General features: G+C 40.8%; 1 protein-coding gene across 6 annotated transcripts in view; it reads right to left on the bottom strand.

The window, feature by feature from the left end:
* Positions 1–18,535, bottom strand: part of SLC25A21 (solute carrier family 25 member 21) — a 502,852-nt gene that overhangs the window by 479,284 nt on the left and 5,033 nt on the right. For 4 of the 6 annotated variants that reach the window (XM_084791665.1, XM_084791661.1, XM_084791664.1 and 1 more), the window contains one exon: positions 9,846–9,928. In XM_084791665.1, coding sequence (XP_084647791.1) covers positions 9,846–9,928 — 83 coding nt within the window. Of the gene's footprint in view, positions 1–4,419; positions 4,877–8,400; positions 8,479–9,845; positions 9,929–18,535 lie in introns of those variants that run through there. The other 2 variants (XM_084791666.1, XM_084791662.1) reach the window with 2 other exon arrangements.

Here is an 18,535-nt window from a genome sequence, read left to right as displayed (position 1 = left end):
TAGTTGTAGATAAAAGAGTTCTTTAAGATTTGTAATCTAATAGGAGCTACAGAGAGTAAGAGAGGGCACACATGATCCCTCTAACTTCTGAAAATGTCTAGCAATGAGAGTAACATTCCCCTACTACCTTCTCTACCCCTAACTTCCTGTTTCTCAGTTCTTCTGTGAATGGGAATTATGTATGATGTTGTCTGCCTTGTGGACCCATGAGAAGATTAAAGATATTAATTCCTGTGAAGCATAGACCTGTAGCATTTAACATTCAATGGGCATCTGCTGCCTAATTTTTTGTTAACTTGACATAGGCCAGAGTCATCTGAGAGAAGGAAATCCCAATTGAGAAAATGTTTCCATAAGATTGAGCTATAGAGCAAGGCTGTAGAGATTTTTCTTAGCGATTGATGTGGGAGCCCAGGCCTTTGTGAGTGAGGTCACCTCTGGGCTGGTAGCCATGAGTTCTGTAAGAAAGCAGGCTGACCAACCCAGTAAGCAGCACTCCTCCATGGCCTCTGCACCAGCTGCTGCCTTCATGTTCCTGCCCTGTTTTGAGTTCCGGTCCTTACTTCCCTCAATAACAAACAGCAATATGGCAGTGTATGCCAAATAAAACCTTTTCTCCCCAAGTTGTTTTTGTTCATGGCGTTTCATCACAGCAATAGTGATCCAAAATAAAAGAAGGCATTAGCCTAGAACTGATTGAAATTGAACATTCAATAGGCGTTAGCATAGAACTGACTCAATAGTTATTATCTAGTTTAATATTTGCATTATTGACATGTTAATGAGAATGTTAAAGCTGGAAGAACCTAGAAGGGAAAAAAATTGCAAAATAATAATGGGGAAGGGGGTAATTCCCCAGCCAGACTTCGAGAAATGGTTAATATTCTAAAAGAGAAAAAAATAGAGGAGCACATGCCAGTGTTAGAAATAAAAGTACAAGCAGCTTATTTAGCAGAGTATAGAAGAAAGGTGGAAAATATTCCTAAAAACTAACACAGGGCACATTATGAGGGCTATAGAATTCATTCCCTTCCTACCTCCGGGCCCACTCTGATCCACAGCAAAAGCCAAAAACGGTTTACTTGCAGCACTCTACTATATGGATTGAGCCCTCCCACTCTCTGTAGTACTTTTGATCAAAGATCTAACACAGTGCTTTTAAAATAAAAATATTAGCCAATAACCTGAAGCCTATCTAAAATTTGGGTTTTGGTACAGTCATACTTGGAAGTCTACAGTCCAACATTTTAAACAAATTTCCAGGTACCACTATATTTCCTGTTTGTTTTTTAGATAGAGTCTCACTCTATAGATCAGGCTGGCCAGCCTCTCAAGCATTGGGATTAAAGGTGATTGCCACCACACCCTGCTGTTAAAGTCAGAAGTCTGGCCTCTGAGTTTAAAATAATGGACTCCCTTTCTTAGCTGGGTTCCCTCTCTGCCTGATCTGGGGAACCCCAGGTCTTCTAAGGAGAATCACACAGCCCTCTGGGAGATTACAAGCCCAACCCTTTCCTGATAAGAAACTGTTCATGAAGCACCTGGTGATTCCTCCAGACACCCTCCCTATGCTTATGAGATATTTTAGCGTCTTGGCTTTTAACCTAGGACCTTTAACTGTACCTAGAGTCCTTTCCCCACTCATAGGACAATTATGCACAGCTTTCTCTTTCTTATGATAGGACAGATGACTACATGTAAATGAGGTATCCTTGGTTCCCCTTGGCCTAGTGCATCAAACACACTCACCCTCAAACCCCTCCCACAGCCCAAGGTTTAGAAGTCCCTGTTTCACATGAAGTAATCTGTTTCATCAAAGATCATCTGATACTTGTCATTTATTCTGAGCAAGTAAGAGCTGCCCTTCTCCCCAGAGAATTCTTCAGTGCAGGAGCAAGTGGCTGGCTGTCCCTGATGCAGCCGTTTCGTCTGCCTAGACAAAACCAGGCTCTCACCTTGGCCTCTCTTGGTTTCAGAGCTCCAAGCAGCATAAAGCAACACCTATACACACACAGGCTGGGCCTTTGTTGCCTCCTGGCCCAGGTTTTGGAGCCCTGAGCTCCTTTGACCCTGTGCTTCACCCTTTTCCACCCTGGAACATGCCCTTCCAGCTTTGTGCTCAACAGCCCGAGTTTCCTGGGAGAATACCAAGCAAAGGCCAGCTCCCACCGGATGCAGAACCACACACGCCACTGCAGAGGAATTTCAATTCAGAATATGGTTGTACTGAAAACATATCACATCCAAACATATAATAGGATCAGCCCTGCATTACTACAGTTTCAGTACATTTGAGTTTTTATTAATATGTTTTTAAAAATATGACCTCAGGAAGATGAAAGGATTAATTACGCTTTTTACCTATTAAGAATGCAACAGTGTAAACTATATAAATCAGCCAGCCTATTTAAAATTTATTTCTAGGTTGCTTAACATTTATTCATATTAACTGATTATTTTCCATTTACATTAATAAGGATATAGGCATAAGGTTACTGTGTAATTCAAATGCTGGTTTCTGTACCCCACCACCACCACCACCATCACACACAATTATTTGGTTGCAATCCTTGTTCAGAGAATTTCCTGTCTCAGTGTTGTGTAAACACTGCTCCTCAATTGTCCCCTGATATGCCAATAAAGCCACTTACAACAAATCACTGAACAGGGGAGAGACTTCCTGCCCTCCTTCAAAGGAGGAGTTGGAGGAGGAAGTAGGGGATTCAGGCAAGGCAGAGGTTCAGGAGAGATGAGGAGAGAGTCTGTAGAGCAGAAAAGCCATGAAGTACAAGTATCCCTGGAATTTGCACTGGGAGGAAGCCAGACTAGCTTAGCGGGTCAAGAATAGACTAAAACTGATCAGTATTGTGTTGTGAAGCTTGATAAATAATATAATAGAGCCTCAATTCTTCGGGTGATATCCAGGTTAAGAGGGAAACAAACACAATTTTATAAAAAACAACTTTAACATAACAATATATGATGGCATCTATGTATCTATCTGTGCCAAATACTGTTTCTTGTTTGGTTTTGGTTTTGGTTTTTTGAGACAGGGTCTCTCTGTGTAGCGTTGGCTGTCCTGGACTCACTTTGTAGACCAGGCTGGCTTTGGACTCACAGCAACCCACCTGCCTCTGCCTCCCGAATGCTGGGATTAAGGCGTGCACCACCAGGCCCGGCTCTGTGCCAAATACTTATCTAAGACTATTTAGCATGAATAGGGCTAGTCTGTCCTACTTTTTTTTTTTAGCAGTCTTTGTGTTTAACTGTGCCTAGAACATCTTATGATTATACAAACCAACAGAGATGCCTGTAAGTCACTGGGCATAACTTGGGATGTTAACCAACTTCACGCTCCCTCTGGTCTAGCCAGGTGTTCTTTGCTCAGGATCATAGAGTACAAACACATATGTACATATGAGAAACAAATGCCTCATTTTCATGATTTCGTCACCTTAAGAAAGGATGCAGGTTATGGGACATGTCTGGATGCTTAGGGGACCCCTAGAACGCAGCGAGGTCATGATATATTACTAGTCATTATTTAAAGCAGCTCATTAGTTCAAAGTTCAAAGTTGTTTGAAGACAAGGGTTACTAATCAAAGTATGTATTGGACATCTTTTAATCAATCTTAATATTATTTATCATTATTATAATAAATCATAATTTGAAAGAACAGCTACACTTATAAATATTTATGATCTAACGTAAGTATGGTAATTAAATTATATATTTAAAATTAAAACGCATCATTGTATATGAGACCTAATTTTCAACCAACTTACTTTAAAATATCCTTATAATGGTATAATTATTACCAAGTCTGGTTTTACCAGGTCTTTTTTTGTAAAGCCTCTCCCCATCATAGCTCTCCGCAAATTAGTGCGAGTCCATTACATCAAAGTTGTTCATCTACGGTAGTGTGTAAGTTTAATTTTAACTTATCTATTTATGGCATGCATATATCCCCAAGAAGCACATTATACAGTAAGAATCCTTGTGAAGACAGGCAAAATTCATGTTAAGATCCTCTCTAGCCTGGAGCTTGAAAGAAAATTGATGAGAAAATTAAGACCTCGCCAGATCCTTTTCCTGTAAAAGGATGTCAAGACAAGGAGCAGTGTGAGACACTTTCTAAAAGTCACAGTAAGTTTCAGAGACAGTACGTTTCAGGGACTGGCAAATCCTTTGAAGCTTCTCAGCCTAGGAACAGAGAAACCAGGAACCTGAGAACAGACCGGCTGGTGGAGTCTGCACCGAAAAAAGACTCCACCACCGCCAAGGGCTGCACGCCTCTAGGGCTCTTCGCTGCCTGTGTGGAAAATTTACATAAAACTTCGGTTGGAAGGCAAGTCTTAGCGACGTTGTGGGGTGGTGCTGTGAGGAGCCCTCAGCGCGCGGGGAGCCGGCCACCTTACCTGCCGACCCTCCTGCCAAGACTTGCCGGGAGGTCTCGTGCAGCAAGCTGACGTTGGACGACATCTTCGCGGCTGGAGGACCGAGTGGAGGAGATGGCCTGAGCGAGATCCTCTGAAGGCGGCTGCCGATGGAGACCCGGCCCGATCGGTCCTGGGGCTAGACTCTTCCCAGTGCAGGCCGCGATCCAGCTAAAGACGGCGACGGTTCCGCACGGAACTGGCCGCGAGGTCGCTGGAGGGGGTCCGAACTAGCCTGAGGCTGCCCTTTCGATAGGGGCGGTAGAGGAAAACACTGGCAACTGGGGGTTGGGTAGAGTTGGCCAAGTGCAGTGGTTCAGGCTGGAGCTTCTAGATAGGGGTGCACACATCTGCCTATCAAGACCTCCTGCAGAGTTTGCTTAGCCTTAGATAACAGTGACCATGGTGAAGCCTGGGGCGACCCTTGCCCTCCTGGCATGCTAGAGTGCAGTACTGTGTCAAAGAAGGGATAGTGAATAAATTCCTCCAAGTTAAGTATCCAAAAATGGAAGGCCACAGGTCACGGCAACTAAATCAGAGCAGGTCTGACTTAAGACAGTAACTTTCCCTGGAAACTGGTTTGGGGAATTTATTTCATGCTCAATTAACTGAGTTTTACTTACTGAAAATCACAGTAAAGGCCGTTTTAGCGAAGTGCTCTATACCCAGTTCACAGGTTCACTACAAGAAGCACAACATTACAATTTGTCAGAAGTCAGAGTTCTTTGGGGTTAAAAGCTGTATTTTAAGCAGTTCTCTTATGACTAAGGCAGGCATGAAAGAACATTAATAACCTAGTTATTTCTTTCTATAAAATGTGAAATTACTCATACTAACCCTTTAGAATAAATAATTGGCAAAACAAATTACCAGTTAATACCTCTTAGCAAGCCATAAGTTGCAAACTGCAATATAAGAGACCCCCAGGATTCTGATATTTTAGAATGCCCACCACACCCTTGACAGGCAGGAGATGATAAGAAAAAGAATTGGGAGACTGTGAAAACCCTGTTGTCATTATTTCTAAAACTTGGTGTTTAGTATATTTATTTTGTGCCATATAAATTGCCACTGTTCACTGCCAAAACCTTAAATGTGTGCAGTATAATATAATACAGTGTCAAATCAAATATACAAAATTAATATTTCCTTGGGCTTTATTGTCATTTCTTTGAGCCATGAAAATGTTGGTGATCCTGAGGCTGGGGAGATGGCTCAGTCAGTTAAAGTGCTTGTAAATAAATAAATAAATAAATAAATAAATAAATAAAGTACTTGTCATGCAAGCCTGAGGACCCAAGTCCAGGCCCGAGGACACGTAAGAAAGTACTGGTCTGGGTCTGGAATCATAGCAGTAGGAAGGCAGAGCCAGGTGGATCCCTGGAGCTGTCTGGTTGCTGGGTCTATTCACATTTGTGAGCTCCCTGTTGTAAAAAACAAAATGGCAAATGATTGAAGAAGTAGCTTCTAGCCACCACACACTCCTGTACACACACACACACACACACACACACACACACACACACACACACACACATTGTGAGCCTGTGCTGCCTGACTAGGAAACTCATGTATTATGAGGAATTGGGCAAACTTGTTGTTTATATGATCAGATGCACAAAAATGGTTTCTTATTTTTAAAATGGCCCAGTTTGAAAATGCTCACCAATACCAAATCATCAGCTCTGAAAACATGCACCCAAGTAACATACTGACTGAGCAGTTTATATTTAGGAATGTATATGTATGTACATAAACATATCTGTATATCACAATTAAGGAAAAACATCAATTTAAAAGAGACCAAGAAAGAGGATAAGGGAGAGCTTGGAGGAAGGGAAGGGAGAGAATGTGCTTATATTAAAATCTTAAAAATAATCAAAAGGAAAACAAAATTCCAATGGCAAAAGATGTTCTCTCTCTACTATTACTAGATAGATAAAAGCTTTTTTTAATCTTTTCCTTTTTCTTTTTTGTAAATGAAACGTCGTGATAGCTATTTTTCTTTTACTAATTAAATATGGGATCTTAAATGCAACGTAAATAATTTATTCAACAAATATTGAGAATCTATTACATTTTAGACATAGGCCCAGAGTTTGAGCTTACAAAAATATCTCAATTTCTAAAGCAGAAATTGAGATTTTTTCAAGATGATAACAGAAGTAATTATGTGTTTTTATTACAATTTTTTTATAACAAGGCTGTAGATTCAAATGATAACCATAGGCCAAGCACATTCTATCACAAGGAAAACTAAAATAACGATCTCTCTCAAATTAATTTTACTTGTATGTAAAATGTAGACTTTAAAAAAGTAAGCACAAAACCTTTTGTATGTATGTATTGGGTGTGTGTATGTGTGTGTGCATGCATGCTACAGCGCATGCAGGGCAGAGCACAGCTTGTACAAGTTGGTTCTCTACTTCCAGCATGTGAACCTAGTGACGCGCAGCTCAGCAAACTCAGACCAGAAGGCCGTAGCAGCTCCCTTTACCATGGAACTGTCTCTCAGGCCCAACATACAGAATTTAAAAAGTCACAGCTAGAACACCCCAAGGCGCCCACTCAACCCAAGTGTGCATCCACTCTTAACACTTCAGGTTTAGCACTTTCCTAGCCTTAGCAATTTTGATGCACAACACCTCTTCATAACGGACTGTATAATAGTGGAAGAGAGCCTCCCAGTTTGCAATGTAAACTTCTTATCTCCCCTGGATTATTTAAGAATGTCTAATACTTGCAAAGGTAGCTTATTGATGCCCTTATGCTCATGAATTCTTTTCACCACTCAAAATCCTATCCTCAGAAGATAACGTACACTGATAACACCCTCCCACCTTGGAGGAAGGGAGTAAGTTTATGTAAGGTCTAATATCACATATAATTCAGTCTTACAACTCTACAATTGAAATAGGCCCCATATGGAATAGCATTCTAGAGCTCAGGCCTCTGTAAAGGGCCCTTCAGAGTCAGCAAGTGCCCCAGAGCTAAGACCGCTGATGACTGAACACATCTCTATCTGCAGCTGAAAGTGCTAAGACTGCCTCTGTACCGGACAGAAGGTTTAAAGTGGCGGAACCGGTAATGTTTGTTTGACCTCATGTTTCCACCAACAGTTCATCACATTTTTATCATTATTTTAAATAATGTTTAAATTTACTAAATATGTAAATAATTAAATGTAGTAAATACTACTCATAACAAAACTGCTGAAGTATCAAGCTTATATTTTAAAACTACTTATTTGTCTGGTCTTGGTTAAAAATTACAGATTTAACTTTTTTTCTGCCCCACTACCACCCTGATGAAAAATACTTTACTGTTAATGAATAACCTTTCCTTTATTTTTAACTTCAAACATTTTATGTTAATACCACAATATAACTAAACCAAACCAATACCATGTGTAGACTCTTACGGGTTAGCAGGTTTGGCTGCCAGCTTGAGCTGCCACGTTGGCCCCCTTTGGACACAGCTTCTATGTGCCGGCCCTGAGGGTACTTCCCAGACATCACCTCAGTAGTCTGGCTCTGGTATCCTATTATTCATCAACTCCAGCTAACTACCATCCATTATCCCGGGAAAGCAAAGGTTGCACTTCTACAGCTTCTTAATCTAAAGAAGCACATGAATGGTCCTGATAGAATCTGCTTCCCTCTGAAACTTCACAGACATGGCCTCCATTGTTCCCAGTGTTCCTCATAACATTTGTACTTTCCTGGCTCCCATAAAGGTGCAGTAAGTTCTGAGAATGCAAAGGCTTTATCTATCCCGAATCTCCACATTCTTTTCAAAAGGAAACTTGATCATGTTCTTCACAGCAATACCCCATGTCCTTGTTACCATTTTCTGTTCTAATGTGCTTTCTATTGCTGTGATAAATATCATGACCAACAGCAGCTTTGAGAAGAAGAAAAGGTTTATTTCATCTTACATTTTCCAGTCCATCATCAAGGAAACAGAAGGTTCCTGGAGGTGGGAACTGGAACATAGACCACAGAAGAACACCGCTTCCTGACGTGCTTCCTCTGGCTTGCTAAGCTATGTTACTGTTCTTTTACAGTCTAGGACCACTTGCCCAGAGGTAGCACCACCCACCATGAGGAAAGCCCTCCCATATCAATCATTAATTGAGAATATCCCACAGGCATATGTCCAGAGGACAATCTGATGGATGCAGTTCTTTGGTTGAGGATACCTCTTCCCAGATCACTCAAGTTTGTGTCAAGGTGACAAAAACTAACCAGGATGCCAGGTAACCAAAATAACCCAGTCTGAGGATCAGAGAGAAAGAAGAACAAAGAAAACAGAACAGAGTCTAAGGGTCCTTTTGGGTACCGCCAATGTGTGAAGTTTGTTGTGCAGTGTGCCTTTGTGGTATTCCTTGGCTCCCAACCACCAAGATACCCTTCACCTTAGAGCCACAACACTTGCATTGACAAAGCCTTTCCCTTCAGAGCAGTAACACTTGCATAGAAGAAACCTTCTCCCTCAAAGCTGTAACACTTCCACTAGGGACGCCCTTCTTCCCCTTCAGAGCTGTAATACTTACAGACGGCATTTTAATAAAATAGGGTCAAAAATTTCTTGGATTCAATGATAGATATAAATTTGTTTATAAATTGAATTGGGCTGCCCATTCATAGTTTATAGTCTGAACACCAGTGTGACAGTTTTGAGAAGGGTGTTTGAGGAGATAATTCAAGCAAAGGAAGATCCCAAGGATTTGAGGCTAATAGGTCTAGTGTGTTTGTAAGAGGAAGAAACACTAAATTCTCTTCTTTCCCTCCCTCTCCTTTTCTTCCTTTTCCTTCTTTCCCCCTTCCTCTCCTCTTTATTGTCTCTTTTCTCTAAGTCTCTGAGAAAAGCTTTGTAAATACATAAGAAAAGGTAATTTCTTGTAAGCCAAGAAACCAACCTTGCTGTCACCTGTCTTTGTTGCCAGTAGCCTGCACATGTAAGAAAACTGAACAAACATGATATTTTATACAGAGGAAACCACCCTACTAAAGCAATACTTGCACAAAGGCTTGAAGAAAATGAAGAAGCCAAAACATGGGCATATTAAAGCAAAAAGAAACATCCCCAGCAAACACACGGAAAGATGGGGGTGCCTGGGATGCTCAAAGAGACATCAAGAAGCCCAGTGTGATGAGATGAGGATGAAAGAGGAAAGCTAGGGGGAAAGTAGCCATGAGTACCAATCACTGTGACCTCTGAACTAAGATTTGGGTTTTTATTGTAGGAGTTACAAGAAGTCATGGTATGGCTTAGAGCAGGTTGGTATCACCCGAAGGATAACATGAAAAGATCATGGTGGCTACTGTAGCTCATACTCGATTCAGTTTATAGGAAGTATAGCAGCTACTAGTGCCTACACTTCCAGTTTTAAAATGAATATATACCTGCTCTGTCATGCATCCCATACCTTAAATAGGTTGGTAGTTCGAGTAAAGGCCTCAATCTCTTCACACTCCAGTGTCCATACCTGTGAATAAGAAATAGTTATTAAAAAATTAGGTCCTAGCGGGCTACCAGGATGAGACTTGATAGGCTGTGACCATATGGTGGGGAAGGAGGTCCCCTTCTGTCACAGGCCTGGGGGTTGGGGATAGGGTGAAAGAGGGAGGGGGAGGTACGGGAGGATACAAGTGAGGGGATAACAGTGGAGATGTAATCTAAATTAAATAAATAAATAAATAAATAAATAAATAAATAACATTAGGTCCTCTCCTGGGCCTTTCATTCTAGGTTTCAACAAGCTTAAGTAGACTTTATTATTATATTTGCTCTTTAATTAAAGCAGCAATTTTCAATCAGGACTAATTTTTCCCATTAGGATATATTAAGTAAAGTCTGGAGACAATTTTTGATGGAAGTGGAGAGGGAGTTACTCCTGGCGTCTACTGGACAGAGGCCAGGGATGATGCTAAATGTCTAATAATTCAAAAAATTTCAATGAATAATAATCTGCCAACAGCCCTTTTGATGAGAAACCCTGATTCAGAAAAGAGAAAATTTGCACATTTACACACCATGCTGTACAATACAGTGTTTTCCTGATTGTAGATCTTATTGGGTTCCTGGTCCAGTGATTACTATTATTATATAACACAATCTCGCTGAAGGATTTTATGGCTTGATGACTTTTCCCCTAGGGTGTAAAAATTTAAATTTAAATTATATTATAAAACCTTATTGCCAAGACGACTTTGGGGGCACAGTTAAACCTTTCTCAAATGTCTTCATTGATAATCATTTTGGTTACATTTATTCCTAGGTATTCTTAAGTTGTTTGTTTGTTTGGTTGGTTGGTTGGTTTGAAACAGTCTCACTATTGTAGCCCTGGCTGGCCTGGAACTCACTATGGAGACCAGGCTGGCCATAAACTCATAGTGATCTGCTTGCCTCTGACTGCAAAGATTAATGCGTATGCCACCATGCCTGGGATTCTTAGGTCCTTTAAAGGCTATTATGAAGTGTGATTATCTTCCTTAATTTTTCTCAGTGTGTTCATTTGGTACACAGAAAGTCTTGTGCAAATGATTCTTTGGTGTTTTGATTTTTATAACCTGGTACTTTGCTAAAACTTTATTAAATCTAAAAGATTTTGGTGGAGTTTAAAGGCCTTTTAAGTATAGGGTCACCTACAAACTGTGATGATGTGGTTTCTTGCTGCTTATACCACACTTACTTGTTTCTCTTGTCTTATTCTAAGATTTTAAACACTATGCTAAATAAAAAAGAAAGTGGACTGTCTCTCATTAATTATTTTAGAAAAATGTTTTCAGTTTTCCCATTTGGTATAATGCAGGCCACATATTTGTTATATTTAATCCTTATTATGCTTAAGCATGTTCCTCCCAATGCCAGTTTCCTCAGAATTTTGTCATAAAGGGAAGTGTGACTTTGTCAAAGACCTGTTCTGCATTTATTGACATGATTTTGTAATTGCTGTGTGTTGGTTCCTTTTAAGCACCTTCTGAAAAGTAGACATGATGGCCATGAATTGCTGTAGTTTATTCTGGTCTTGGAAGGTTCTCCATCAATTCTGAAAGATAATTTTGCAGGTTATATTAAACTTGGAATGTATTTACTTACAGAGCTTGAAATACATCCTTGTATGCTTTCCTGGTTTCTAAGGTGTCTGCTGAGAGGCCTGATGATATGGCAAGTTTACCTTTACAAGTTAACATTTCCTTTCTCAGCTTTCTAACATTGTTTATTTGCCTTAGCATTTTAATTATCATGAATAATAGAGAGGTTCTATTTTGGTCATGCCTGCTTAAGATTCTAAATGTCTCTTGTGTGTTATCTTACTTTCTTATTGGCCTAACAAAACACCATGACCAAGGCAACTTATAAAAGAAAGAGTTAATTGGGGGATTAGACTTTTAGAGGGTGGGTCCATGATCCTCATAACAGAGATGCTGACAGTAGGCAGGAAGACATGATGCTGGAGCAGTAGCTGAGACTTACATCTTTTGTTTTGCTGTTTATTGAAAACAGATTCTTTTCTCAAACAATATTTCATGATTGCTGTTTCTCCTCCCTCTGTTCTACCACTTCCTCCCTACATCCCCACTACTTTTTCTGTCTCTCATTAGAAAAGATCAGGCTTCTAAGAGATAATAATAAACTATAAACTATAAACAATAAAACAAAAAACTACCACATTGAACTTGGACAAGACAAACCAACAGAAGGAAAGGGGCTCTAAAGAAGGCACAAGAATCAGAGACCCCCTCATTTGCACTCAGGAATCCCATAGAAACACAACATTGGAAGCCATAATACATACACAGAGGACCTGGTGCAGGCCCTGTGCATGCTGCTTTGGTCTCTGTTGGTTCATATGAGCATTGGTAAGCTTACATTTTAAGAAACAACCATGAGATAGAGAAGTCTTACTGGGAATGGTATGGACTTTTGAAACCTGAAAGCCTGCTGCCAGGGACACACCTCCTCCAACAAGGCCACACTTCCTAATCCTTCCCAAGCAGTTCCAATAACTGGAGGGCAGACATTCAAATACATAAGCCACTCTTGTGCAGACCACCACATGCGTGGATGCTCATTGTAGTCCTTCAATGTGAGGAATTTTCTGGTACAATCGCATTGAATAGGTTTTTAACCAAGCTCCTTTTCTAGCCTGTGTATTATGATTTGAGGATCCCTCCACAGTTTCATGTGTCTGCACAGTTGATCCCCAACTAGGCGCACTGTTTTAGGAGATTATGGAGCCTTTTAGAGATAGGACCTAACTGGGGAAATTGAGCTGTTAAATGCTGAGTCTTGCAGGTTACAGCTGAGCCTCACTTGTAGTCTCGTTCCCTGTCTTTGCTTCCTGACTGCCGATGTGATGTGCTGCCACAGGCTCCCATGGCCACAGAGTCCTCATTACCATGACTTTACTGCCACGAGGGACAGTGCTGTGCAAACTGTTAGCTATGACAAGTCCTTTTTCTCTTAGGCAGCTTTGTCAGTTATTTATTGTGGTAATATGAAAAGTGAGGAAAACACCATGAATTCTTCGTCTCTTCATTCTGTCCCAGAGTTCTCAAGGTTTCTGGTCATGCTTGGTTTGTTTTCTTACCTTTTTCCTACGTCTGAATGGAATATTTTCTATAGCCATTGATCATGGCTTAAGTAGGCAAAAGTAGGCTGTTGAATCCAAGCATTTTAACTATTCCAGCCTTTTTTGATTCCATACTTGAGGAGTTGCAGTCTCTAGCAAGACTCATCTCACTTTGTCTTTTCATGTTTCTGTGTTGTAATATGTGCATATATTGGGACGTGTATCTCTTTTGGTTTTATTTGGAGGTCTTCTTGATGAGCAGCCTTCTCTGGAAGATACAAATCTCCAGTGCTTTTCAAAGAAGAGAGAAAACAAAAACCTCGCTGTGACAGCAGCAACCAAAGCAAACCGGAGAGAAGGACAAGGACAACTAGTAAAATGCTATCTACCAAAACACAGTAGGAAGAGGGAGAGAAAACCATACCACTAAACACACACACACACACACACACACACACACACACACACACACACACACACACACAACACCTGGTTGTCAATAAAGAAAAAAATGAAAAAATTAAATAATTACAAAACATAGAGTAAACTACAAACACAAAGATATAGAATAAAGTAAAAACACAGCAAAAAGAAAAGGTCAAAACAGGAGCATAACAAATAAAAATAAAGGTTTTAAAGTGACAAAGTAATAGGCCAGCTTCTTAACGGGAGTCTGCCATGTGGAGTGGCTGACCAGTAAAAGATGGAGTCGCTTATCTTTCTTCCCTTTCAGGGTGGTGCTATGCCCAGAATGGTCAAGGGTAAGATGTCTGATGCGTCTGCTATAGTTTTGAAACTTCCCTTCTTTGCATTCCAATCTTAGCTCTGCATCCCCTGGCCAGGGCACTTTCTCTCTTGCTCCAGAGAATTCACTGGGTTGGCTCCTGTCCAGGACAAGGGATGTGTCTGAATACACTGGAGAGTGGGAAAAGCAAACAGAGTGCTTAGCTCTAAGCCAGAAAAACAATGGTTGCTTTTATTTCCTCCTCTTCACTAAACAGAGTGTAAGAGGGTTGGGGGCATGGAAGTTCAGAGACAATATTAAAAAAATATAAGAATAAGCATAAAGGCCAGAGGTTCTAGCAGGAGAATTTGGAAGAGAGAAGAAAGGAGAGAATTCTGACTTTGAGACAGACGTGGAGATGTAAGTCAGGATGACACTAAGAGTGAAACAATACTGCAGGAGAACAAGGATGCTAGAGTCAGGGATGGAATCTTAGAACATGGAATCTTATTTAAGTTCAATTTGAATTTCTATTGAGATTGAGAATGTGAAAGAAGTGTAGGCACAGTGTGGATTCAGTGAAGAAGTCTAGAGTGGAAGTCAGAAGAGTCAACCAGTGTATTCACTTATGATTAAAACTATGGTGTCAGATAACCAAATGAATGCCTAATAAGTAACAAAGGAAGAGGGTAAGGACTGGGATTCAGCACTCGGTGGCCAGGTAAAGAAGGATGGGCTAGGCCACAGAGATACTCAGAGTGGCAAGTACCTACCGCCAGCCTGTCCACCTGTCTAATTAGGGTTCTATTGCTGTTATGAGATACCATGACTAAAAGTAAGTTGCTTTCTGCCAGCATATTTTATTACAATAATAGAAATGAACCTAAAACAACATAATTTTGAGTGTGATCATGTGTGTAGAGGTCAGGGGTGATGTTGGGTGTCTTCCTGTATAGCTCTCCTCCACTTTGTTTTATTGAGAGAGTCTGTTACTGAAGGCAGGGCATACTGACTTAACAAGACTAGCTAGCCAATGAGCTCCAAGGATCCGCATGTCTCTACGTCCTCAGTGCTAGAATTCCTGGTACAAACCACTATGCATGGCTTTGCACGTTGGATGCTAGAGATCTTAACTTGGTTCCACATGCCTCTATAAGCAGCCATCTCTCCAGATCCTTAGCCTACTTCTTGGTTTTCTCTACATGAACCTTGTCATCAACATAGCAGCAACATCTCCAAAACACATTCCACCTGTCACTGCCATCCCTATACTTCTAATACTTTTTAGAATTACACTGTGGTAATACTTCAGGCTCAAGTGTTCTAATACATGAGCTTGGTAATTTCTCAATATCTGCCTATCCAACTTACTTTCCACCCTCACAAGGCAATGGAATCTAAGATCTGTCGTTATAATCAATTCTTTGCACTCACCTGCTTCTATTGCATTCCTAAAACTTCACAATCTTGTTGAAGCCCATTTATCCCCTTTACCATGCACATTTGATTAATCAGCTCACTCACCACTCCCTGAGACTGCCACCTCACAACTGCAGATGTCCTCACAAACTCTCATCTCCATTTCATTAAACACTTGTCCTCACTGATTAACCTTGTCCTTTTCATTATTCATCAACCTGACAGAAGCAAGCAGCACTGCCTCATTTTCTCATCTCTAAATCAGTGCGTCTTTCTAGACTTGTACACACATTCTTATATTTCTCTCTTTTATAATGGGACACACCACTTATTATTTTAAAATTCTGTTTCATCCAGACATAAATAATCCCAGGATATAAAATTCCACATATTCAAAATACCCAAGCACATAAGCGCATCCCAGTCAGAACACACACTGGTGATTGTAGGGAAGTGGAGGTTGGGAGAATAGGATATGAATGACTGTTTAATGGGTACCTGGTTTCTTTTGATCTGTTTAAACAAGATTATAATCCTGCACACAAGGGACTATGGGGGATAAAAGTCAATCCAGGGAGACTGAGGTAGGAAGGAATCTGTACATGCAGAAGACAGAAGTGCATAGTATTTGCTCTGAAACAGTTCATTAACAGAGACAGTACATTAGGCGAGCGATCTTGTTTATTAGGCTAGCTGTCCTTGACTCCTGGAGGAACCTTCAGAATGGAAAGCTTTTGGGGACAACTGCTATAAGCGTATGAATAAGAAAGCCTGTCAGGGAGCTTCTGTATCAATTTTTTATCATAGGCATGTGTGCAATGGACCCCTCTTCCCAAATAATGCCTTTTTATTCTATTTGATTGTGGTTTGAAACAAGTGACTCATTTGATTCTGATAACTTGGAGGATTGAAGAAAATCCCTGGAAGCTAGACAGGGATGGTAGCTGCACAGCCCTGGGAATGTACTAAGTGACACTAATTGTCCACATTAAAATAACTGTGTTTTGTTATACCAATTTCACTTCAATATAATGAAGGATAGCCATTTCCCCATAGTTAATCAGTCTGCACTCATTATCTTCTAGTCATAATAGATGATATGAGACCTCACATCACTGGTTTCTTATTTCTTTCTTCTTAGATGAGGCTTATCAACACACAAAGCACACCTCAATGTCTTAAGTGATGATATCAATAAAACAAAACCCTCCCCTAATCCCTTCTGTATATAATGTATAAAAAGTTCTGGATAATTGATTTTAGATACCAACTTCCACTCCTCATTCCACTCTAGACCAAGTGAATCAGAGGCGAGAGACAGGCTGCACTGGCAGGCAGAGAGGTAGGAAAGTAGGCAGATAGACAGACAGCTGTGTGTGTGTGTGTGTGTGTGTGTGTGTGTGTGTGTGTGTGTGTGTACATATATGTATATATATATATATATGAGATATATGAGACTTTATATATTATATTCTAGTCTCATATATCCCTTTACCCCTCTCATCCTCCTTCCCCCAGCACCAGCCACACTCTTCCTACCTACCACTTTTGCATATTTCTGTTTTTTTTTCTTTGTGGCTACCTGGGTTGATCCAGAGCCACTTGTATAGGCACCGGTGTGAAGCTGATCACTAGCACTTGAGTAACTAGAGGTTACATCACTGTTGGCCATGTCTTACTCTCTTCTACCAGCCCATGACTGCTTTTAGCTCCTCTGAACATGGTAACACTCATGGCCCAGTCCCCTATCTATGACTCAATGGTCATTGGCTCTTTCTAGTACCCTATGCAGGCAACGCCAGCAGTCATGAGTTAGTGAGTGCCAAGGCTAAGTAATGTGCATTAGACACTTGTCTTAATTAAGGTTTTATTGGTATGACCACAGCAACTCCTACAAAGGAAAACACTTAATTGGGGCTGGCTTAGAGTTCAGAGGTTTAGTTCATTATTGCCACGGTGGGAAACATGGTGGAGTGCAGGCAAACATGGTGTTGGAGAAGGAGCTGAGAGTTCTACCTTCTGGTCCGCAGGCAGCAGGAAGAGAATGCCACACTGGGTGCAGCTTGAGCATCTGAGACCCCAAAACCTGCTCGCAGTGACACCCTTCCTTCAACAAGGCCGAACTTGCTATAACAAGGGCACACCTCCTAATAATGCTGCTCTCCATGGACCTATGGGGCTGTCTTAATTCACACCATCACAACAGTGTCTTGTGGCCTCTTCTCTATCATTCAACTCTCACATTCTTTCCACTTCTAGGATGTTCTCTGAGCCTTAAGGGGTGTGTGTTATCCGTGACCCATTTAATGCTGAACACTCAATAATCAGTTGTTCTCAGCATCTTGACCAGGCACGGATCTCTGTATTAACTGCCATTCACTGCAGAGAGAAGGTTCTTTTATCAAAACTGAATGAAACACTAGTATTTGCATATATCCATAAATATTGAGGAGGCAGTTTGATGTATTCACTTAGCAAAACAAAAGAGGTAGGTTTACCCCTAGCTTATATCACTTGTTCAGCCACAGGTTCCCAGTACTGGGCATGAACACCACCCTACCACTAGAGTGGGCCTCAGATTCAATAAAAATCAGTTGGGTATTGTAGTAGTTTGAATGAGAATATGCTCCCCATAGTCTTGGGCCTTTGAATATGTGCTTCTCATCTGGTCTTTGGCTAGGTTCAGGTGATGCAGACTTGCTGGAGGAAGTGTGTTACAGGGGCAGGATCTGAGATGAGAAGGCTTTCACTACTTCTGGTTTTCAGTCTCTGCTTTATGCTTATGTCCAATTTCACCCATCATACTGTTTGCTTTCATGGCTCTGTTCTGTCATAAGGGGCTAGAACCATATGCTCAAATAAACTCTTTATTCTATATGTAACCTTGGTCATGGTGTTTTAGCAGAGCAACAGAAAACTAGTATAACTATCCCCCCAAACAGTTACATTACTATTTTACTAGCAAGCACTTTTTGTCTGGCAAGGTGGCATTGTAACATGCAAGGTTTAAAGCCTGGGACAATGGTTGCTGACTTTTCTCCCTCAGTTCCAGCCTGTAGGAGGGAAATTGCAGTTCAGCTATAGCATGGTTTTTCTGTATCAGAAACCAAGGTGTATCTTCAACAACAGGGCCTGACTAAGTAGTTCTTCTGTGGTCAACCAATGGTAATGGCTATTACTTGTACAATTTTGGGGACCCACAAAGCCTTCCTGCTCATTGACTCCTAGGGTGGTGTCCCACATCTGGCATTGGGAGTTTTATTTAATCCATTGCTTCTAGGATTGACATTACTAATCCATGCATGGTACCTCCATTCAAAGTCTTTATAATTATGTTTTTAAAATTAAAACATAGTGGGTTTCTGTGTGGATTC

Source organism: Acomys minous (genome assembly GCF_964271855.1).
Source record: "Acomys minous genome assembly, chromosome: 8".
In the NCBI taxonomy this organism is placed as follows: Eukaryota; Metazoa; Chordata; class Mammalia; order Rodentia; family Muridae; genus Acomys; species Acomys minous.
The sequence above is the reverse complement of the archived record's forward strand: the minus strand, read 5'-3'. Positions and strand labels throughout refer to the sequence as shown.